The 23,017-nt window shown below is 46.7% G+C and overlaps 4 protein-coding genes across 9 annotated transcripts in view; 2 read left to right on the forward strand and 2 right to left on the reverse strand.

The window, feature by feature from the left end:
* Positions 1–736: 736 nt before the first annotated feature.
* Positions 737–18,035, reverse strand: NUTM1 (NUT midline carcinoma family member 1). 4 transcript variants are annotated; one of them, XM_032343167.1, is made up of 9 exons: positions 17,959–18,035; positions 14,996–15,143; positions 10,293–10,388; positions 7,899–8,598; positions 5,690–5,818; positions 4,453–4,592; positions 3,664–3,953; positions 3,312–3,428; positions 737–2,954 (listed from the first exon to the last, which is right to left on the reverse strand). In XM_032343167.1, exons 2-9 carry the CDS (start codon positions 15,039–15,041, stop codon positions 942–944), a joined length of 3,531 nt encoding a protein of 1,176 aa, XP_032199058.1. In that variant the 5' UTR covers positions 15,042–15,143; positions 17,959–18,035; the 3' UTR covers positions 737–941. The 4 variants fall into 4 exon arrangements, with proteins under 4 accessions (XP_032199058.1, XP_032199057.1, XP_032199060.1 ...); XM_032343166.1 differs by lacking the exon at positions 17,959–18,035 and adding an exon at positions 15,543–15,589; XM_032343169.1 differs by lacking the exon at positions 14,996–15,143 and having other exon boundaries at positions 17,959–18,007.
* Positions 12,317–13,157, forward strand: NOP10 (NOP10 ribonucleoprotein). The gene is made up of 2 exons (XM_032343176.1): positions 12,317–12,473; positions 12,772–13,157. The coding sequence occupies exons 1-2, from the start codon at positions 12,420–12,422 to the stop codon at positions 12,910–12,912; spliced, it is 195 nt and encodes a 64-aa protein (XP_032199067.1). The 5' UTR covers positions 12,317–12,419; the 3' UTR covers positions 12,913–13,157.
* On the reverse strand, positions 15,474–18,375 carry LOC116590837. The gene is made up of 2 exons (XM_032343173.1): positions 17,936–18,375; positions 15,474–15,694 (listed from the first exon to the last, which is right to left on the reverse strand). Exons 1-2 carry the CDS (start codon positions 18,373–18,375, stop codon positions 15,508–15,510), a joined length of 627 nt encoding a protein of 208 aa, XP_032199064.1. The 3' UTR covers positions 15,474–15,507.
* The window catches only part of SLC12A6 (solute carrier family 12 member 6), a 91,780-nt gene continuing 86,947 nt past the window's right edge, over positions 18,185–23,017 (forward strand). For 2 of the 3 annotated variants that reach the window (XM_032343170.1, XM_032343171.1), the window contains exon 1: positions 18,192–19,684. In XM_032343170.1, coding sequence (XP_032199061.1) covers positions 19,414–19,684 — 271 coding nt within the window. In that variant the 5' untranslated portion in view covers positions 18,192–19,413. Of the gene's footprint in view, positions 19,685–23,017 lie in introns of all 3 variants that reach the window. The other variant, XR_004285758.1, reaches the window with a different exon arrangement.

Genomic DNA, 23,017 nt, shown 5'->3' on the forward strand with positions numbered 1-23,017 from the left:
TGGACCAGATGGGGCTCTTTCCTACACAGAAATCATGCCCATGTCACATCCTCCCCTTCTGTTGTCATACCCTATATATGTACCTTTTAACAGGCTTCCTCGTGAACCTCTTTTCAGTCTATTCCCTCTTGTTCTGTCCTCACTAGAGATTAAAAAATAGCTAATGACCATTTTATATTTAATAATCCCACTGAGAATGATTCCCCCTCCCATGGTGGGAGCAGAGAGCTGTGTCCAGAGCAGCCTCTGCCCTGCAGCTCAGACCAGCGTCAGGAGGGTGTTTTTTTTTTTTTGCCAGGGATGGATGATTGGAGGACGTTTAACTCCCTTCTGTCCAGCCTCTTCAAGGAAGGTGGGGGAAGCCTCCCTTAAAAAGGTGCTGTCTAGATAGAGTTATGGAAAACTAATTAGATTTAGGAAATTAGATATCTAACCCAGAGGTCTGACAGTTTTTTTTTTTAAAAAGGCATCTTTCCATCTTACAGACTTTTAAAGGGAAACAGATAATGATGGCCTTTCCTGAGAAGCACTCCCCAGCATGGAGTCTAGGCTTTTCATGAGGGTAGGGATAAAGTGATCCTTGGGGACTTCTCAGGTCAGGAGCTCATTGGGGAGCCTGGAGTGGCATCTAGATCCCATGAATCTGGAGCACCCTCCCCCTCCTTCGCAGCACCTCACCTTGACTAGCAGCAAAGACAGGAATACGAAAGGGCACATGGCAAACATTTTCCAACAACCAGAAAATCTTTATTTTTCTTTTCCCCATACAACTTCCAAACTAGCCAGTGTGACCTCCCTTCCCACACTCGCCACTTTTGCAAACAACAAAATACCATGGGGTTGAGAACGAGTCTTTGCTGGTGTGCAGCTGGAGTGAAATCTACTCTGGGGGCCCCCACCTTTAGAGATCAGCAGGTGGGGTAGGAGGGTCCCACTGTCCCCTACTGACTACGCCGACGTTTCTTCCTTCGGCCAGTGACAAAAGTGTCACGCCGCCTTTTACGAGGCTGTGAGGCTCGAGCCACTCCAAGAGCCAGGGGTTTCTCCCCAGAGATGCCAAGGTCAGCATCCTGGTAGGGCCTCTTTTCAGCAGGAGAAGGGCCTCCACTGAGAGTTCTCTTCCCAGACTTGGCAACAGGATGTGGAGACTGGCCAAGGCCTCTTGCCTCAGCAGAGAGGGAGTGGGATGCTCTCTGGGCCCCCCGCCCTCCCATCGAGGGCAGGCCTGAGGCTGGGTGAAGACTGAAGGGAGGCCCCCTTGGCGGTGACAGGCTAAGTTTAGAGGCCAAGAGGTAGGCAAAGCTGGAGAGTTCCTCATCCTCCCCTTCCTCCTCCTGCTCCTCCTCCTTCCCTTTGGCCCCGTCTGTTGAGCTGCATGTTTCACTGACAGGAGAGCTTTCTTTCAGAGTTAAGGCATCCCTGGCTCCCCATCTAGAGGAAGTGCTTCCAAGGCCCTGGTGAGGAGATGTTGATTTGGGGGTCCCATGAGCAGAAGACTCTTGATTCCCTGGTAAGGGAGCAAGGTCTTCAGGCTTGGGTAAATCAGTATCCTCCCTGTCTTCTCCTTGGAGGTCATAAGAATTAAAATTTGGTGGGTGGGTATCCTCACTGACCTCTAGCTGGAGGCCACAGGCATCTCTAATATCGAGTATGTTGGCATGTTCTCTGGTCTCCAACAGAGGAGAGATGGAATGGCCCCTGCTCCCCACTTCCAGGCTGGCCTCGGGGAAGGAGGAGATACCCTGGGTCCCCAGTACAAGGATATTGCCTTGACATGCAGGCTGAAGGGTTTCTTTGGGAACCCCCGGTGTGGGGGCACAGATACTTTCCAGCAAAGGGGAGCAACCTTCAGCCCACAGATCTCTGGGATCCCCTGTAGCCTCAGGGCTCTGTTCTTGATTTTCTTGATGCCTCATGGATGGGCTGTCAGCCCTCAAAGGTCCCAGCAGGCTGCAGTAGCTTATCTTCTGCAGGGCAGCTGTGCCATCTGTGCCTCCACAGGAGATGGCACTGCCCCCCCCATCCCCAGGTGCTGTGGCTTTTCCAGGACCCAGAGAAATGTTGCTTCTGGAGCCCAGTGCCTGGCAGCCTCCCTGATGCTCAGTGACACATTCCCCATCGTGGAAGTTCTCTATGACTTCAATTTGTAAGGGCAACTCTAAGCCCACGGCATCCAGCTCACTGCTCAGCCAAAGTCCTGGGCTGAGAGAGGCTCCATCTCCTTCCCTGTCACCAGCTGCTCTAAGGGAAAGGTTCTGGTCATAACCCTGAACCACGGGAGGACTTTTGTCATCTCCCCACATGGCGACTGAAGAACCTTTCTGGGTTACTGCTAGTGGCTCCGTCCCCTGGGGAAGCACTCCAAGACGCCCTAGCTGCTGGCTGTCCTGCTTTTCTAGCCCCTGTCCTTGCAGAGGAGCCAGCTCTTTGAGTCCCACATCCGAGCTAGGAAATGTCTCGGGCTGGGGACCTTCCTGCCAATGAAGGGGCAGAGTTTCAGAAGTTCTGTCAGCCACGAGGGGGTGCCCGGGAGACCTAGCACCTCCCAGGTGGTCATCCTGATGTGGGCATATTTGATTTGCAACCTTCCTGGCCCCTCTTTTCTCTGTATTTAAGGACCCTTGAGTTCCCTGTGGAGCTGTAGGTTCTAGCTGTAGGTCCCAGCTGCTGGGGGAGGAGGGCACAGTGTTCCCATCTCTGTGCATCCCCCTTGGGCCATCTAGGGACCGCTCCTGCCCACCATGCACTTCTCTCACCCGTTTTCCTGGAGAAGCAGCCTTTCCAAGGCGAACGGTGCCCCCAGCCACCCGAGGCCCAGGGGAGGGCCGAAGCCGCCCACCCCCATCTTCATCCTCATCAGAAACAGAAGGACTGGAGTCTGATTGAGCTCCGCTACAGCTAGGAGGAGCCTCTACATCCTCTTCCTCCAAGGCCAGGAGTCTCTTCTGGACCAGCTAGAAGGAGAATGGACAAACACTGTTCTCTACCTGGCTGTGAGAAGCTGTGGCGGAGGGGGTGGTCAGGAGATGGCACTGGGACAGGGCAGGGAATGCAAGCAAGTGGCATAAGTCACGGCATCAAAAACAGATATCATAGCTCTTCTCTTCCGCCCTCTTGGGTCTTAATTCCATGCTTTGACCCCTTATGCTCACTCCCCTTTTCCTGTGTATCCACAGTCTCTTGCCTACTTGTTCTGCACCTAAATCCCAGTCCTGAAGCTGTCTCCAGAAGTCATACCAGCCGAGACAGCATAGGGTTAGATAAAACCACTCAAGCTTCTTACTCTGATATTTCCTACTTCCCAGGTTTACCTGGGCAAGACTGAGTCCTTCTTCTTGCTCTAGCTCCTCAATTAAGGCCAACGGATCCCTCTGCTGTTCTGGGGACAGCAGATCTGCCAGAAACTGAGGATGAATGACAGCCTCCACCTGGGGAACAGAATAAACAGTGATCTGAGTCCTCGACAGGAAGTAACGTGTGAACAAAGAGGCTCTAGAGAAGGAGCCATGTGGCCCCCTCCCCCATGCATGCATGCATGCACACCCATTTCCAGTAGGAAGACAGCATAGTTCCTAACTGCCTTCGGCCAAACCCTAGGTCTTTTGTCCCCTGGAGTTTCCATCCCAGTATCTACTAGAAACCAGACACCCAGGTCCAGCCCACCTTGGAGACAAAGACCTCCTGAGAACAAAGCTCATCGATGTAGCTTAGGAGGCCTGGATCCGGATACATTGCTTCCTCCTGCTGCTGCTGCTCTTCTTCCTCTTCCTGTTTTCCATCTGCCTCCCCGATGGCCAACTGACTCCCCACCAGCCCTTCCATGATGTCAGCATACTCCTTCACAGCTTCTGGTGGGACCTCCTTGGGGGCCTCAGGAACCGGAGGCCTCTGCGTTTTGCGCTGCCGCCGGCGGGGGGCCCGTGCCTTGGAGGCCGCCTTTTTGGGAATGTACACTAAGGGAAGAGATGAAAGGAGGAATTGGGGTGGCACAGGGACTGTGACTTCTGCCTCCCAGCCTTGGGTTTGTCAGGGCAGCAATCTGGGTATGCTGGAAGGATTACAAGCTAGATGAGGCCTGAAATGGGAACAGCCATGGGAGAAGATTGTGGAGCTGGAGGGTCTAAGAGAATCACTGCATAAGACATGTGGAAACCCCTGAAATTCCAAGAAGTCCTCTGATCCAGCCCCCATTTCTTAGGCAAATGAGGTATTTTGTGCCTCATGTACAGTCTGTTAGGGAGTAGTTTACTTTGCCAAGATCACAGTTTGGGACAAAGGGAACCTGAAAAGCCAGCCTCCTATGTATGTATGTCCTGTTTAGAACATCATTGCCACCCCCTGGAGGGATAGTGAGAGAGTAAGGGCAATGCTTTCCCTAGTCCATGACTGTTCTGTGCACACCTCCCTTTGAGCCTTGAGCCACAGGTTCCTGTTGCAATGAGGAAGTCTTACCTGGCTGCTGGCTAACCTCAGTGGCCGGGAGCCCTGGAGGGTCAAGTTTCAGAGGCGTTGCAGGAAGCAGGCCTTGGGACCCATTCGTCAGCTGTGTGTTCTGAACCTGCATCTCCTCCTCAGCCTCAAATTCCATGAACCTGCAGAGGGTGAGGAAGGCCTGGACAATGCCGAGAAGTCCAGACACCAGGGGGAAGCTGCTCACAGACAGCTCAATAACAGTTCTGGGGGAACTTCACAAGGTCACCACAGAATCCCTTATGTGCAGTCATGGCTTAGGAAACTTGTTGAGAAATGAATGTTAAGCTTCTCCAGGAGAGAACCATCACTTTCACTTCTGTCTCATCCCTGATCTCACCCAGCATCATGGAGGATGTATATCAGCAATTAATACAGCCTTGTTGAAGCCAGTCAGGCCTATGCCAAAGCCTAGCTTCATCCTTCCATGGGGCCCTGCGAGGCCTCGTGTGCCCCTATCTACAAGGATCAAGGCTGAGGGAAATCCTAAAGCAGGGCCTGGGATTGCAGTTCAAGGAAGTTCCCACCAGGAGGCAGTGCTGAGACCCGTGTCCTGAGACTGGGACTGGTGGCCAGGAAGAGTAATTCTGGGAGGTATGGGTTCAGAGGGAGGAAATGGACACTAAGTTTTGGAGGAGAGGGTTCATTTTCCCCAGAGTTACTCCTTTAACCAAGAAGACAATCGTTGATAAATGAGGAATAAAAACCAGGAGACTACTCTGGGCATCCAGGACCTTCCCCTGATCAAGCTCTGCAAGCACCAAGCCCTCCCTGGGACAATGGGGTAAATGATTTCTGTGCCACTCTTGCAGAAGAGGAGTGGTCTCAAGGTTGGCATCAGTAGCCACCTACTACCAGGTCAGTGAGCTAGAAAAGAATCTGCCTAGTAGGGCTTACCTCCTCTTTGCAAGGTCCCTTTAACAAGGAATTTTTACAACAATTGTGCTCCAATCTCATTCTAAGAGCTTCAATATCAAGGACCTATATAATTCAGGATCTGGAGGAAGGAGAGCTTTCAAGGTCACGGGACAGAAAACCCCTAGGGTCAAGGTGGTAGAAGCAGTGAGAATCCAGGAGACCCCTATTCTAGTCTACACCACTCCTCCTATCATCCCTTTTAGTAAGCACCCCCACACCCAGGTCCAAGCCCCTTACATGCCCCCATCCATCCCATCCCTGCACAGCACCCCTCAGGGGAATGAGGGTTAGTCAGACTCACTTTTCTGCCATCTCATAAAAGATCATCCGGTCAAAGTTGCTGGTGTGCTCCCACTCCTGCACAGCCCTTGGCAGTCCCTCCTCCAGAGTCATAGTGGGCTTCAGCCGGGCCAGGGAGCGAAGCACTGGGCTAAAATCCCCATTGTGTCAGTCATGTTCTACAATGTGCCCCCCCATGCCCCTCAACACACACCCCTTGTCCTTCAGCAGAGCCAACTTGTCCCCTAATCCTTGTCACATCCCACCTCTGGTTAGACTTCCAGACCCCCAACCTCCACCCATCTATTATACTGGACTCTCTTCCTGCTGAAATTTTCAAATCTCACACAAAATCAGATGATTGCCTTTGTTCCCCACCTTTTGAAATCAACCACCCTTAATTCTCACGGTGCAGTCCTCAACTAAACATGAGGAAGAAAGCACTCACATTATTAAATTAATGGCTTCATTATAAAGTAGGCTTCTCCCTGTCCAAAGGCTCTTGCTTTTCAAAAAAGGCACTACCTAACCCAAATGAATCTCTTAAAGGTTGTGAGGTGTTTTTATTTATTAGTTTTTAAGTTTTGTTTTGTTTTTTGCCTCGGGGCTACCCTTCACAGACAAATATCAATACTCTTTAAGTTCTTTATGATTCATTTTTGTCCTCTGACTTGCCAGAGTCCTCAAGCACTGTGTCTAGAAATCACCTGCTGAAGCTTGTTATAATTAAAGATTCCTGTGCCCGAGGATCTTTGGACTTCGTATTTTACCAGCCTCCTGGGTTACTGTTGCAGAGAGACTGGACTGCATTTTGGAGGAGACCCTGCCTGGAGCCCCTGAGCATGGAGAACAGGAAGAAACTAGGAGTTAGAAATTCAGCCTGCTAGGCTCCAAGAGAACCAGAGCCATTTGGAGAAAGCAGGGAGCTGGTACGGTGATCAACACCAAGGACTCTGGGGGAGGCTTTGATTTATTCACTCCAGAGTCAGGGTAGAAAGGGAGATTCCTTTAGGAGCTCAGAGACTGGGAACACAATGTACCTGTTTTTTAAGTTAGCAAAATGTGGACATTTTCTTTACACAGAATGTCAAGAGTGCAGGCAGTTGAGGGAAGCAGTGGGTCTGGATGGGAAGAAGAGAAAATTCCCCAGACTCGGCTTTAGACATAACAGACAGCCCCTGACCCCTGGGGTCCTTGGCTAAGCATCCACTCACATAGACATTCTGGCCTTTTTTGAATTCTTTTCCTCTTCTCAATTGCCTTTTTTCTAATAATAATAGCAGCTGCCACTTAATGAGGCATTCTCTGTGCCAGGCACTCTGCTAAGCACTTCACAGATAATAACTCATTTCATCTCAGCAGCCCTCTGAAGTCACTGTCATCATCCCCTTTCTAGATGAGAAGACGGAGGGCAAGGTAGTACATGTGGGGCCCAGAATCACCAATCTAGCAAGCAGTAGAACCTAAGGAAGTTCTACCACCTTCCTATTTCAACGTGAACTCAGAATAAAATAGAGGGTGGTAGGGGAGGGTGGCACTTCCTTTGCCCCGCCCCCCACCATCCTCCGCTCCTGCCCTTGGTCAGGGCTCAGCTGTTTGGATGGCTCAACGTGATGCCAGATGGTAATAAAATAATAATAAAATAGAATGGAAGGCCTCTGTACTTGGTGTCAGAGACCTAAACTCCACTTACAGCCTTCTGCTTAATCGCAGGAAACCTCTGGGCTTCAGTGTTCTCGTCTATCTGTGAAGATTACCTGAATATGCTTGCCTGAACTCACAGGGTTGTGAGCATCACTTGAGAGAAGACACCTGAAAGCTCGTTATAATCTGGGAAGTAGGTAGAGAAGCCTATCATCATCATCATCGTCATCATCATCATTATGCTTTTTTGTTCTCATAGCCTTGATAGCACCCTGATGACCTGCCCTCAAGTATTCCTAAATGGCCTAACTTCCTGTCCAGCCCAAAGTCCTCCTTGTTTAAAAGTGCTAGGCTGGGGCACCTGGGTGGCTCAGTGGGTTAAAGCCTCTGCCTTCGGCTCAGGTCATGATCCCAGGGTCCTGGGATCGAGCCCCATGTCGGGCATTCTGCTCAGCAGGGAGCCTGCTTCGCCCTCTCTCTTTGCCTGCCTCTCTGCCTATTTGTGACCTCTGTCTATCAAATAAATAACAAATAAAATTTTTTTTTAAAAAGTGCTAGGATAATTAACCTCAGATCTCCCCACTTACATAAGAAAGCAGGAAAGGGCTTCTGCATCAGGACTTTGAGACAAGTGCCTCCGAGCCAAGGCTTTGTAGCGCTGCCAGCGTCGGAAGTTCTCATAAACACCTTTGGAGGTGTAGGAGAGGTTGCCCAGGGCGGGCTTAGATTGGGCAGCCAATGGACTTCCTTCTCCGGTTGCCCCATGTAGCCCTGGCCAAGCCTTTTCCAGGGGCACAATGGGGGCCATTTGGGCAGCTGGTGGTAGAGCCTGAGCAGGAAGTCCTGGGAGGCCCTCCTGGCTCATCCCAACGGCCTTAGTGGGCAGAAGGGTCTTCATGTTAGAAGCTGTCATGAATCGAGGGGGAGGACCCTCAGGGGCCCCACAGGGAGGGCCTGAGGCAATCCAATTGAGGGCTGGCTGAGTAAGGATGAAGTTCTGAGTTTGAGAGGGCTCAGCTGGCCCCCCTTCTGTCTTGACTTTGACAATGACTCCAGCCCCAGTGGGGCCAGGGCCCCCATCCCCTGTCACCAGCAATGGGCTGGGGAGAGTGGAGAGCACCAGAGGGTTTCCTGGAGAGAATGTTGAAGGCATGGGAGGCTGCAGAGGCGGCTCCCAGGGTGGCTGGTCTGGTGGGCCAGGAGCAGACTGGGGAAAGGGAAGTGCAGTGAAAGGAGACAGGGCCGCACCAGCTTTCATGGTCATGTCCGGTCCCGACAGTGGAGATGCTGTTGAGACGAAGAAAAAGAGAGAATGGACTAGAAGAAAAGGAGGTCAGAGATTAGGTCATTGGAGTTCCATTCAGTCCCTGGACAATCAGAGCACTGATTCTCAACAGGTGAGGGAGGAATAAGGATGGGGGAAACTGCATAGTTTGCAAGTGTCTCCCCAAGTGATTTTGATGTCCCGTACTCCTAGGTGAGAATTATTGCCCTAGAGAAGCTGCAAGGACCGTTGGGCCCATGAGCTCATACTTCCTAACACATGGCAGCCAACACCCTCTTATAAGTACCTCCCTTATTCCCACCCACTCCAAACATGTTCAAACCACCTGAACTCTGCCCCCAGCTGCTCTGTGGTCCCAGCCATGCACCAATCTCTGTCCCAAGTGCTGTCCGCTGGAGAGCATGTATAGATTAGATATTTGGTTTCCAGAAATTTTGTTATGTAACAGCCAGGAATGACTAAGAGATAGGACCAGGAAGTGGGTGAGGGAAGGTTTGGCCAAGAAGGGAGGTTTCCAGAGCTCTGAGTAGTTGCTGGACATGTTAAAATTTGGTGGATTTGGTGGTGTAGACTGTCTGTGGTCCTTCTGCTTGGAAGCACTAATAACAGAAATTTAGGGTGTACTATGAACAGGGTGCAATGAAGTCTGAAACACAGTACCTGCTGAGAAGGAGCTATGTGGACTCTAGGCCAAAAATCCATGGATAAATACATAAAATGTGTACTTAATCAGGACATGTGTCTCAGGATTTCCAATTATAATAGTAGATCATTTGCCCAATTTCACACAAGTCTCCTGCCCATCTAATAAAGAATATTCCCCCAGCAAACTAACAACACTCAGCTTCCACTTCCTGACCATGAAGGAGACATGGACTATGACCAAACTCATCACCTCAACCACAAAGCAGAGGGCCAGGAGGATTCTGCGAAGTGAAATGGGTCTGAAGGCCTGAGTTCCACAAAAGGTAGAAAAACTGAGAGCATTTAAGGGAAGCCCCAGCTCTCATTCCGGTTGGATAACTCCAACTTCCTGGGAAATCAAGGAAAACTGCTCTCGAAACTGGAAAAGAAGCCATCTCTGGAGCAAAAAGGAGCCATGAGGCTCTGAGCAGAGGTACTTCCAGTACCTTCCAGGGTAGCTTTTAGGAAGATATTTCTCCACAGGCTAGGCAACAGAAACCCAGTAGAGTCGTTTTCCAGCAAAGGTCTCCACCTACCCAACTCGATAAGGTTGAGAGTGACTGCAGCTCAGCTCTCTCAGGATATAATTCTAGAGCAGGCTCCAACTGCCTACACGAGACACCGGAATTTGGACCTTCCCCTTGAACCCTCTCTGTGCTGCTTATACCACACACACACACACACACCCCTGCCTATGCCCCACAAACACATGTTGAGGGGAATCCTTCTTCCAGAGAAACAAGTTGCTAACTGCCATCCCTTTTCTATACCCAGCACTTTCCTCTGAAGGGCTTTCATCTGCTTCCCAGGAAGCCCTCTTCATCCCCTAGCCCTGGTGTTAATGGCACAATCTCCTTCCCCAGCCTCCCCAAGTCTCAAGACTTTGCTGGAGTCTAGTGCTCTTACATCTGTCTAGGTCAGCCCCAAAAGCTGGTCCCCAGGGAAAGTCAAATCTGAATCCCTAAGGATGTGAGCAGGTAGTCAGGACCTTCCCCACCACTTGCAGACTTACCTCCATCTGAAGCCATCCTCTCAGATTCGGACACTAAGCGTGGCTGTCGGGAAGCTTCCAGAATGAGACAGTCTGGTCCAGGACCCAGAGAGCGACCTGGCCCCAGCAGATACACAGGGATCCAAGGAAGGGAAGATAAAGATCAGATCAAAACAGAACTAGAATCTAGGACTCAAGACATTCTGCAGTGGGGGAGGGGAGGAGAGCAGGGGTAGAGATAGAGAGAGATGCCAGAGAGCTCTGGTAAGTAAGCAGTAACCAGGAATTCCCTCCAAACCAGAGTATGGCAACACAACTGTTCTGTGTCTTTTTTAGGGCAGTTTGTAAATTCTTTCTGATTCCCAACATTATAGTTTTATATCTCGATTACTTATACATTTCTTCACCAATATATATACAGTTTTATCCCCTTCAATCCCACTCAGTTCTGTAACTGACTTCCTATTAATCGAAGGTTGTGACAGACCCTTGGCTTAATTCAATATTGGCTCTGTTTTCCAAACCAAATTCAAAGTACCTAATCTGTGCACTTAAGGATCAAAGAAACAATATTTGAAAGTCGGATTGTCTCAGAAAATCAGGGTTTATATTTGGCTGTATGCATATCATTTCCTTAGAAAGTTGTCTTGCTGGGGCATCTGGGTGGCTCAATCTGTTAAGCAGCAGCGGCTGCCTTCAGCTAGGGTTATGATCTCAGGGATCCAGCTCAGCAGGGGGCCCGGTTTCTCTCTTTCTCTATCTCTCCCTTTTCCTGGTGCTCCCCCTGCTTGTGCTCTCTCACTCACTTTCTCTCAAATAAATAAAATCTAAAAAAAAAAAAAAAAAAAAAGCTGCCCTGCCATCTCAAATAGTCCACTTCCATCAGCTCTGCAGTTCACGGAAAGTTCAGCTTACCCTTGGCTGAAAAGCACCGCTCTATCAAAAACTGCCACTCGGCCCCAAATTCCAAAATCTAAAAGGCCTTCCTTTTGTTAAATTACTTTGTTGTTTAAAATTTTTGTTAAATAATTTTAGTTTTTGAAATGGCAAATACATTAACCTGGTTCAAAAGTCAAACTACGCAAAATGGACTATTCAGCCAGGGTCCTTCCCACTCCTTTCCTCTGGAACTGATTTCTCTTTCTCTCTTTTCTTTCTTTTTGGAACCAATTTCTTTATCACAGAGGAAACCAATAGGATGTTTCTTGTGAATCCTTGCAGAGATATTTTATGCAGCTACAAGTAAATACAGACTATATACTTTAAAAAAAGAAAAACGCTTTCAGGCTTTTCTTGGTTATAAAATTAACGTATGTTCCATTGTTTTTGCCATCGTAAATAATACTGCAAAGATCGTCTTTGTAATATCTGGGTTCCAATTGTCATTTTTTAAAACCCAGAGTTCTATAAAGAGAATTTCTACGTTCTTTAAAAAATTCGAAATAACCCTAGGAAGTGCATCATATTATGCTATTATTAGCTACTCACCACTCTAAGAAAGAGCGCTGGATTTGTGATAAAGAGACCTGAGTTTAAATCTTGGTTCGACCACTAAAATACACTTCACCAGTTTCATAAAATAACTTCACGCTCTCTTCGCTGTACCTGATATTGAATACCCATCATGCACTCTTTACCGCCAATACTTTGAAATAGGACGGGGAAACTGGATGTGAAAGAGGGGAGGGAAGAAAATTTTCTTCTTTATGTCGTAAGGTAAAGGGGCTCTGAATCCTGGAGCCTTTGTTTCTTCAGGCACTAGAAATACACTGCCTGTGAAATGGGTGTGCATCTCGAGATAAAGATAGGATTCTATTCATCAATGTTCAACTCATATCCATTCCTACCCCCCTCTAACTCCTAGCAGTGTTTTGCACACAGTGGGTACACTCCACGTGTCTCCCAACGCCTGCAAAGTTGCAACTGGAAGCCAACGCCTTGCAAGTTTGCAACTGGGTTGCAACTGGGCCAAATCCTGCACTAGTTCGCCCCCTCTTGGCCCACTGGAGAGAGGCCTAAATGGACTACATTTCCCGGCAGGCCGTGAGATAGACTTCCGGCTCTACCGGAAGGAACTTGGCCGACACGTGAGACCATCAGTTAGAAAGAGCTGCAGACGAAATTGGAACGTCTCGTTTCGGCGTTGTCATGTTTCTCCAGTATTATCTCAACGAGCAGGGAGACCGGGTCTATACGCTGAAGGTGAGAGGGGAAAAAAATGGGTAGTAAGTGGTCATGGCGGGAAGCGAAGGTGGGAGGAGCGGTTGAGACCCGCTACCTAATTGCGTAGGGAGGTGGGGGGAATTAGAAAGCCCAGAAGCCACGAGTGGTGGAGGGAGTGTATGACTTGTTGATCTAATCGTCGCGTCTCCTGTCTTCCCGCTTGCTTTTTTTCGCGCAGCCTTTCCCCATCCCAGCTTCTGTCTCTTACGACGCCAGGGACGGGAGTTTTCCCACCACTCCTGTACTGAAATTATGTCTCTCATTCTTCCTTGAGCAGAAGCTTGACCCTATGGGACAACAGACCTGCTCGGCGCATCCTGCTCGGTTCTCCCCGGATGACAAATACTCTCGACACCGAATCACCGTCAAGAAACGCTTCAAGGTGCTCATGACCCAGCAACCGCGCCCTGTCCTCTGAGGGTCCCTTAAACTTCATGTCTCTTCTGCTACCCCTCAGAGACTTTCTGAAACCAAGCTCTTCAAACTGTGAGCCTTGAAGCCTTCTTACCACCCTTGCTATTTGGAATCTGGTTTCATCGTTTTCCTTGATCGTGCTTGTGCAGAGCAGTCATGGTAGCCTCCCTCTTAAGGGAGCAAGTTTGAATTTTCTTTCCCTATTTTGAATCACTGCTAGGTTATTAAAATGATTTGAAAAAGCTCTTATTTTTGTATGTTTGTATGTTGTGTGTTGTATGTTGTATGTTTTGTATGTTGGGGAAAAAAGGAGGGGTTTAAAAACAAAAGAGGGAGATGAGAAAGAAGAGCTCCCCAGGGTTACAAGACCACTTGGAAGAACTTAAGTCACTGCTGATCAGTAGTGCGCGATAGGGTGTTGGGGAACTGAAAGAATGGTTGAGACTCTTCCACAACTGTCAGGATTCAGTGAAAAATACCCTTGTTCTCATTTAAGTAGGTTCTTGCCCCCTTGAAATGATGTTTTGACTCAAAATGGAGGAGTTGCTTGAAAAATAATAGCAGCTATATTGTAGAGGGAATGTAGTGAATTGGAAGTTAGGAGACCAGGATTTTCCCTTCTGCATAACTGAGAAAGTAAAATTAACCAGTTTAGTCTCATTTTTCTCATAATTTCTAAGCCTTCTTCCAGCTTTAAATTTGATAGGGTTCAGTGGTGGGTCTCTATGTATCAATATCTATCTACACTGTGTGGCAGATAGAACCGTTGTAAATACAAATGCCTTGATACATCATTTATGCCCCTCCTGAAAATATTCCCAGGTATTTAGTTCTCTCCATCAAGAAATTGTTTTCTCACATACACTTAACTTTATATTCTCCTTGGCAGCCAGCTGCTTTGTGGAAGGCCACATGGATCTTAATTTAGAAGATGAGGTATGAGAGATTCAAGCAAGGATTTTGCTGGGTTTTTTTTTTTTTAAGCTACTGTTGGGGTTAATTAAAAAACAAACAAAACCCTCGGAGATTTCTTAGGACAATTCATAGCAGAGGAATGATGAAGCAAAATACTGTATATGAGCTTTCAAGAAATGCTAACCTTGTCCTTTCTTTGTTAAGTTAATAAACTCATTAGTTTCCAGTCTTCCCATTTGTGACTTTTGACATTGGATTTGAATGTCTGCCTAGTGCCACTGATTAAAAAATTGCTGTATGGAGATTGTGTTCTAATTACACAATCTTTTTCTACTCTGTCAAGAGTCTAGACTCTAGAAACAGATGTAACTTAAATCGGCATAAATTTGATTTATCAGCACAGGTCCTGGAAGGGGATAGATACGTTTCTGTTGGACTCTGATGTCTGAGTATCTCAGCAGAAAAATTGAGGATAGTTGCTGACTGCTGGGGGAAAAAAAAAAAAACCTCTTGACTTGGGTGGTAATAGAAGACAGATGATTTTTTAATCACTTAACTTACGGCAATGGTAAAATGAGAAAATTTGTTTCCTGTCAAGCAATTTTTAATTTCTTAGCCTGTTCACTTAACAGGGATTTTAAAGTGTTACTTATTAAGGGGATAATGATGGAAGAAATGTTAATTTTGCAATAACTAGAAAAAGGATCTGCTATGGAAACTTCTTAAACACTAAAATCTGTAAATGAACTCTTTTAGTAATGTTTTGTAATAATGACTGTAACTTTGTCTTTATAAGTAACCCACTACCTGCACTCACTCCCTCAAAAAAGGATTATTGTTTCATGCTACATGCTGTGTAAACTGAAAAGACTTTGATCTGGAAATAGTCCTAATTGAAATAGAGGAGAAAAGGTGGACTTTTCCCTTAAAAGATTCTTGGGATATTAATATCTTCTAAGCTATGCTCAGAAACAGGAGAAGAGTTTTAAGAGGTATAGTATATTGGTATCAGGTAGTATATATAAATGAATGAAAATACACTGTGGTTTGAAACAAATTGGATTTTGCAGAAATCCACCATTTCTTTATAAATATGAGAAAGTCTGTGAGAGCAATGGGGCCTGGCCAAGCCCAGCAGAGTCAGATGTGGAAAGCACAGGAGCCTATGCCACCTGGAACTGGCCTGGGTCCTGTATGCCCATGGGTCAGGTGCTCCATCACCTCCTAAACATGCATCCTGATTTATCTTCACACTTGCACATTGAAGAATGTAATGCCTTGATAAACTTGCTTAAGGAATGTCACGAACACCACAGCATTCTGAAAAAAAAAATTTTTTTTTAAAGATTTTATTTACTTATTTGACAGACAGAGATCACAAGTAGGCAGAGAGGCAGGAGGAGAGAGAGAGAGAGAGAGAGGGAAGCAGGCTTCCTGCGGAGCAGAGAGCCCGATGCGGGGCTCGATCCCAGGACCCCGAGATCATGACCCGAGCCGAAGGCAGCAGCCCAAACCACTGAGCCACCCAGGCGCCCCTGAAAAAATTTTTTTAAAGATTTTATTTAGTTAGTTATTTGAGAGAGAAAGCACAAGCAGAGGGAGGGGCAGGTAGAAGGAAAGGGAGAAGAAGGCTCCCTTGCTGAGTAAAGGGCTCAATCCTAGGACCCTGGGATCCTGACCTGAGCTAAAGGCAAACGTTTAACTGACTGAGCCACCCACTTGCCCTGGCATTCTGAAAATTTTTAGTCATTACAGTGGCCTTAGTCGGTAGATGAGAAAATGCTTGAAGAATGAGTACGTGGAAAAGAAGACCAAGAGCAGGGAGCAGTACAATGCAATGTGGAAAAGACTTCTTAATCCCACTGAGGAATCTGAAAAATAAATTACAGACACATCTCATTAAAAAAAGGGGAAGTCTGAGATTGGAATGACCAACACTCCTGCCTGAGAAAAACATTAGTAGCTCAGGAAGTGAATTTCTTGCTGCCTCAGGAAAGCTCTAAGCTGGAATTGTTAATCAGAGGCTTTAAAGAGAAAGAAACTTAAAGGGGCTTTACATTTTAGCTTATTTTTTAAAAAGATTTTATTTATTTGAGACAGACAGAGATAGTGAGAGAGACCATAAGTTGGGAGGAGAGGGAGAAGCAGACTGTCTGCTCAGCAGAGTGCCTGAAACGGCTCTGCTGGGATGACCTGAGCCGAAGAGCGTGCTTAACCAAATGAGCCATCCAGGTGCCCCACGAGGTTTCCCATTTCAATTGGAAATTTCTCATTTTGTTACCTGCATCTTTCTTTCTTTCTTTATTTTTTTAAGGTTTTATTTATTCATTTGACAGAGACAGAGACATCACAAGTAGGCAGAGAGGGCGAAGCAGGCTCCCTGCTGAGCAGAGAGCCTGATGTGGGACTCCATCCCAGGACCCTGGGATCTTGACCTGAGCCGAAGGCAGAGGCTTTAACCTACTGAGCCACCCAGGTACCCTAAGAAGTTTTTATTACTGGATCTTTTTAACCACGTTTTGGATTTTATGTGTCATTTGATAAAAGAGAATTTCCTGACCCAGGTTTTCAATACAGTTCTGACCTATTGCTAAGGATGACGTTTAAACATTTCCACTTGTGAGGGGTAAGGACCCAGGCAAAGCTAGGGCACAGATTGTTAAATTTAAATGTCTCGATCAAAGCTATAGAAAATAACTTTCAAACAAAACATTGATGAGTCAAATTTATTGAACACTTGAAATAAACATGCTAAGAAAAATATTCTGGTGGCAGTGGAGTAAAAAATGTATTTCACTGTTTTCTCCAGGTCTAAAATAAAGGACATTTTCTTTAATTGAATCTTCAGTCTAACTAGAAGGTGAAAATACCATTTTTCTCCAGCCTCATTGAGATATAATTGACCAAATTGTATATATTTAAGGTGTATAACATGATGAGCTGATGTATGCATACATAGCAAAAGACATTTTAAGGACAGGGAAAAGAAATTTAGCACAAAATGTATATAATTGAGAATACACCTTAAAAATTTCAGTTGGGGGGGCCCCTGGGTGGCTCGGTGGGTTGAGCCTCTGCCTTCAGCTACGTCATGATCTCGGGGTCCTGGGATGGAGCCCCGCATCAGGCTCTCTGCTCAGCGGGGAGCCTGCCTGTCTCTCCCCGCCCCCCCACCCCGCCTGCCTCTCTGCCTACTTGTGATCTCTCTGTCAAATGGATAAATAAAATCTTTTTTAAAAAATTTCACTTGGTGTCATACCTACGCATATGGTATGGGAGGTTTGTGATTTTTTTATTTTATTTTATTTATTTGTTTGACAGACAGAGATCACAGGTAGGCAGAGAGGCAGGCAGAGAGGGAGGAAGGGAAGCAGGCTCCCTGCTGAGTAGAGAGCCCGACGATCCCAGGACCCCAGGACCATGACCTGAGCCGAAAGCAGAGGCTTTAACCCACTGAGCCACCCAGGCGCCCCGAGGTTTGTGATTTTTATTTTTATTTTTTTTTTAAAGATTTTATTTATTTATTTGACAGAGAGAAATCACAAGTAGGCAGAGAGGCAGGCAGAGAGAGAGAGAGGAGGAAGCAGACTCCCTGCTGAGCAGAGAGCCCGATGCGGGACTCGATCCCAGGACCCTGAGATCATGACCTGAGCCGAAGGCAGCGGCTTAACCCACTGAGCCACCCAGGCGCCCCGAGGTTTGTGATTTTTAAAGACATTATGAACGGGGGGCGCCTGGGTGGCTCAGTGGGTTGAAGCCTCTGCCTTCGGCTCCGGTCGTGGTCCCAGGGTCCTGGGATCGAGCCCCGCATTGGGCTCTCTGCTCAGCGAGGAGCCGGCTTCCTCCTCTCTCTCTGCCTGCCTCTCTGCCTACTGGTGAGCTCTGTCTGTCAAATAAATAAATAAAATCTTTAAAAAAAAAAAAAAAAAGAAATTATGAACGGAATTTTCCGAGACGCTTTAGAGATGGTTTTGGGGACTCGGAGGGCAAGGGGCATGTGTGCTCCCCGAATGCCTCCAGAGTGAGTTTGTGCAACACAGCGTGACCCAGAAAGAAAATGGTTTGTTTTCTCCAGTGCACGCAGCTCAGACCCCAACACTTAACTACAATACCCATCTTCCTCCGGGCCTCGCACATTTTGCTCGTCTCGTCCCGCCGGGACGGGCAGCGCATGCGCGCAGCCCTTTACGTCCCCTTGCAGACTGCAGAGCCTGGGCGGGGCTCCTCGGCGCTCCCGGGACGGTACCGCCCTCCGACCGCTCCCCCGGGCTTCTCTTCGGACCGTTAACCTCGAATGAGGAACGAGCTGGGAGGGAAGGGAGGGGCTGCGGCGGGGCTGGCACAGCCCGCCGGGCCCGGGGCCGGGGGCGGCGAGGTCACGTAACGGCTGCTCTGGCGTCGGCCCGGGGAGGGGGCGCCCTCCCCGGCAGCCGGAGCCCTCCTCCGCGCGCCGCGGCTGCGAAACAGTTACCGGCTCGTAAACAACAGCTGCGCGCGCACCCGCATCAGCTGGCGCCGGGATCCCGCACCTGCGACCTCCTCCTCCCTTCATCTCCGCCGCCCCTTCCTGCTCAGCCCCGGCCAGCCTGCGAGGCCATCTCCTCTCTTGCTAGGACCCGAAGGAAGAACGGCGAGGGGCTGACCTGCGCCGCGGCCCTGGTGGGGGAGAAAGCGTCCTCCGGCAAAGGGGTGGCCCGTCCTGTCACACGCAGGAGAAACCCGGCGAGCCGACCGTTGGCTCGATGGACTAGCAACGACCTGCCACGACCCTGAACTGCAGTCCGAGGGGTCTTTATCAGCTCGCTATCCGTCTCCTCCCAGATCCCAGAGACCGTTCCGCCAGAAGAGCGGGTGGGCCACCCCCGCAGATCTCTTGGAGACGGGAATCCGCTCTGCCCCTGCACCCTCTCCTCGCCCTTTTCATTCTCCTCTATCCGGTAGTGTGGGGTATTTTCCCGTTATGCATGCGCATCCCTCCCACCAGACCCAAGCGGATTATTGGCCTCCAAAACATCGGGTGGCTCTACACACACTTCCCAGCCAGACCTGTGGGGTATTCACCTGATACACAACAGGTGGCCGGGTGTACACCGTTTCGCAATCTGATCTGTGCTATATTCGCCTGATAAGGGTGGGCCTGCGCGCTCTTTGCTCATCTAGAACCGTGGGACATTTACCAGATAAAAGACTTAACTACCTCGGCGGAAACCTGGGGGTCGAGGGGAGAAAGCCTGCACCTTCTCTGAGACCATGGCACTGAGCCCGCAGTCCTGGGCCAGGAGAGACATCTAGATAACTCTTCTTTCCGAAGGAACGAAGTTCCACGGGACTGGCATCGTTTCGTCTTTTTTTTTTTTTTTCCTTAAATATTTACTGCTAGTGCACTTTCTAGCATAGTCTGTCCGAATTCTGGGTTAGAAGGATTCTTATTTGGGACTTTTTTTGATGGGTAAATCAAGGTTATTGAGGGTTTGTTTTTGGTTTGTTTTTTGTCTTTTTTATCTTTGCGATCAATAAAGTAGCTAGTGTAGGAGGAAGAATTTTGCAGGGTTTTCCTTTTTTCTTTGTTCTTATAAAGGAGAAGAGAATAATGCATCCTCCAGAAACCACCACCAAGATGGCTTCAGTTCGGTTCATGGTGACACCAACGAAGATCGATGACATTCCCGGTTTGTCAGATACCAGCCCGGACCTCAGCTCCCGATCCAGTTCCCGAGTAAGATTTAGCTCACGGGAAAGTGTGCCTGAAACAAGCCGTAGTGAGCCTATGAGTGAGATGTCTGGAGCCACCACTTCACTAGCAACTGTTGCGCTGGATCCAGCTAGTGACCGGACTTCTAACCCCCAGGATGTTACTGAGGGTAAGTGGAGACACAGATGACAGGATACGTTGATTACTGGCTTATATATCTAGTTGACTGCCTATTGGGAAATTACTTTTCCATTATACAGTAATCATCAGGAACGAGGAACCTTTATTTGAGGTGCTTAGGAACCCTTTGGAATAATGGTTAGCACAATAACTGTCTGCAATAGTACTTTGGCATGTGGGAAGGAAAGTAGATTTATATTTTGACTTCTTCATTTTTGCCTCGTTGGAATTTGGGATGGGTGGTTTGGGTTAAAGATGAATAGCGAAGAATTTAGTAGTTTTCTGCACAACGAATCCTAAATTGTGAAAATTTAGTGGAGAGTTAGCTCTGGGGCTCTATTACAGTCTGCTTTTAAGGCTAGTTACTAGCAATAGTTATTGATTGTAGCTTAGTTATTGGCTTTCCTACAAAGACTTCAGTTATTGTATCACAAAATTCTTTTTTAAAAAATGCATTTTTTACAGACAGGGGTTCAAGAAGCTAAGCTCAGGGTAAGGCTGGTGGATCTATTGTGCTGTCCTGTCAAATGGAGAAATTCTAAAGAGGCTTTTAGGGTCTGAGTCCCATATAATTTTTTAAAGAGGCTTTTAAGGCCTGATTTCTTTTCTTTTCTTTCTTTCTTTCTTTTTTTTAAAGATTTTTAAAATTTATTTGACAGAGAGAGACACAGGGAGAGAGGGAGCACAAGCAGCGGAAGTGGGAGAGGGAGAAACAGGCTTCCCGCTGAGCAGGAAGCCTGATGTGGGGTTGATCCCAGGACCCTGGGATCATGACCCGAGACCTTAATGACTGAGCCACCCAGGCGCCCCTAAGGCCTGATTTTTACATAATTCTTTCACTTCGCACTTTAAATGGGGTGTATTGAGTCTGTAGTCAGGAAGTAGTAGTACATAAGCCACTTCTGACTTCACCACTGCAGAAATTTAGCTGCCTAAACTAATTTGTGTTAGCAGGTTCGGAAGTTTTTACTGGATTTAGTGGGAAGAGGTGATGCAAGACAGGGAGGAGATAAGAAAAGGTCATAACATTTTTCAGACTGTGGGGTAGAGAAGTTTGAGAATTGCTGAACTGCTTTATATGTTTAGTTTTGTGTTAAATTCTGACATAGATATGTCAAGTAATGAGAGTTTCTCTTAAGAATCTTAAAGACTCTTAAAATGGTATTCTACCCGAATTTGAAAACCATAGCTTCAGCTACTGACTTGACATTTTCCGGTGTCAGGAAATACTGTTCCTCTTAACCTAAAGGGTGCAGGAAACCAGAATGATTTTAGTTCCTTATTTCGGTTTGTGTTTTTGAGTGTTTGGAAACAAGGTAGATTTGGTAAAGTTTATAGTCCTCGAATTCACTTATCCATGACTGATTTATTTTATGGAGATATGGACTTAACTATTTACAACTTCTTGACAGTGTACTGTGGTATTAAAATTACTTTATGGAATAAAAATGACTTATCGATTTCTCTTCCTCCAAATTCTAAATTGTAGTTTTAGTTTTTATCCATCGTACTATATTTAGGTTGTAATATATATGCCAGGTAAAGATATAGCAGTGTTAAAATTTTTTTTTATTGCTGTAATTGTCATTAGACAATTTATAGCTAAATGTTACACTTGTGACTTATATGTTATAGAATTGTACTTTTATTCTGTTTAAAAAGTGGACTTCAGTAATGTGTTATTCTTGTGGAACAGGATCCTGATCCAGGCTGCTGTCCTTATCTTATTTACAAGCATTCTTTACAGTATAGAGTGGTGTCATTTTACATGATAGGGGTAAAACTGGGACATGTGTAGGTGAAATCTATGTTGTCTAGGTGGATGTAAAATTTAAAACTTGGCTTTCTTTCTAACGTGTTCCATAATGTTTACTCTGGTACCAAATGAAAGAGAAATCCATAGTACAGCAATTTTAGATTAGATTAGATTGCAATTAGATTAGATTGCAATTTTCACTATATTCACAGGAAATTAGTTCTCTATTTTACTAATGACCTATTTTTTGCTCTATCTTCTAAAAAAAAATTCTTTTTTTTTTTTTTTTTTTTTAAAGATTTTATTTATTAATTTGACAGAGAGAAATCACAAGTAGACGGAGAGGCAGCCAGAGAGAGAGAGAGAGAGGGAAGCAGGCTCTCCGCTGAGCAGAGAGCCCGATGCGGGACTCGATCCCAGGACTCTGAGATCATGACCTGAGCCGAAGGCAGCGGCTTAACCCACTGAGCCACCCAGGCGCCCTAAAAAAAAATTCTTATGACAACTATAATTTTATGATATATTTTTGTCACTATCAGAAGGACTGGTCAAAAATACTATTATTTCATCTTTGGGTTTTATAATATGTGGATACCCTTATTAGACTTAGATATAGATCTTTACAGGATGCTGTTGTCAAGAAAATCAAGGACATAGTGATCTACATTTGTCTCTGGGATGACATTTGTATAGGAAAACAACACTGCGTTTTCTTTTTTTTTTTTTTTTTTAAAGATTTATTTATTTATTTATTTGACAGAGAGATCACAAGTAGGCAGAGAGGCAGGCAGAGAGAGAGAGGAATCAGAAAAAGTTTCTGTTGAGCAGAGAGCCCGATGTGGGACTCGATCCCAGGACCCTGAGATCATGACCCGAGCCGAAGGCAGCAGCTTAACCCACTGAGCCACCCAGGCGCCCCAACACTGCATTTTCTGTAATTGAGTCTGTCCTTAGGCCCACAGTGTATTTCAAAATTGTGTTTGCAATTTTAATATTTAAATTCTGTGATTTGGGGGCCTTTTATACATTCTTCTGTGGTTGTGACATTGGTATGATTATCTCTCCTTTTTCCACTTTCTCCACTTTCTCCATTCCCATGCCTCCCACATTTCTTCCACATTTAAGCTTCCCACCTTAAATTTCTTTTCTTGTCATATGCTTTTTACTCACATTACGCTGCACAGTGGAGGGTGGGGGTGGGTGGTGTGAAGCAGGAAGTTTTAAATACTTATTTGTTATAATTTTTTTCTACTATTGATTTTTTGAGTAGATAATTATCTTTCTCTTGTCAAAGTATTTTTTGAAAGACTTTATTTATTTAAGAAAATGATTTTATTTATTTATTAGAAAGAGAGCACACAAGTAGGCGGAGCAGCAGGCAGAGGGAGAGAAGCAGACTCCCTGTTGAGCAAGGAGCCTGATGTTGCAGGGGCTGGATCCCAGGACCCTGGGATGGGGACCTGAGCTGAAGGCAGAGGCTTAACTGAGCCACCTAGGTGCCCCTGTTATTGAAGTATTTATAATTGTCCTTTCATTTTGTCAAGGTTCCTCTAGAATTGATGGGAC

The sequence above is a fragment of the Mustela erminea genome, chromosome 5 (genome assembly GCF_009829155.1).
Source record: "Mustela erminea isolate mMusErm1 chromosome 5, mMusErm1.Pri, whole genome shotgun sequence".
Taxonomy (NCBI): Eukaryota; Metazoa; Chordata; class Mammalia; order Carnivora; family Mustelidae; genus Mustela; species Mustela erminea.

Bases quoted from the DNA above. Each gene is read 5' to 3' on its own strand.
- LOC116590837 (XM_032343173.1), bottom strand. From the start codon at position 18,375: ATGAAGGGAGGAGGAGGTCGCAGGTGCGGGATCCCGGCGCCAGCTGAT. The intron at 15,695-17,935 runs GTATTGTAGTTA...TTTATTTTTCAG, and splicing joins CGAGGCCCGGAGGAAGATGG to ATTCCTCAGTGGGATTAAGA.
- NOP10 (XM_032343176.1), top strand. From the start codon at position 12,420: ATGTTTCTCCAGTATTATCTCAACGAGCAGGGAGACCGGGTCTATACG. The intron at 12,474-12,771 runs GTGAGAGGGGAA...TTCCTTGAGCAG, and splicing joins ACCGGGTCTATACGCTGAAG to AAGCTTGACCCTATGGGACA.
- NUTM1 (XM_032343167.1), bottom strand. From the start codon at position 15,041: ATGGAGCACCTGACCCATGGGCATACAGGACCCAGGCCAGTTCCAG. The intron at 10,389-14,995 runs GTGGCATAGGCT...TGCTGGGGCCAG, and splicing joins AGGACCCAGGCCAGTTCCAG to GTCGCTCTCTGGGTCCTGGA. The intron at 5,819-7,898 runs GTAAGTGGGGAG...TGGGGATTTTAG, and splicing joins GCCCTTTCCTGCTTTCTTAT to CCCAGTGCTTCGCTCCCTGG.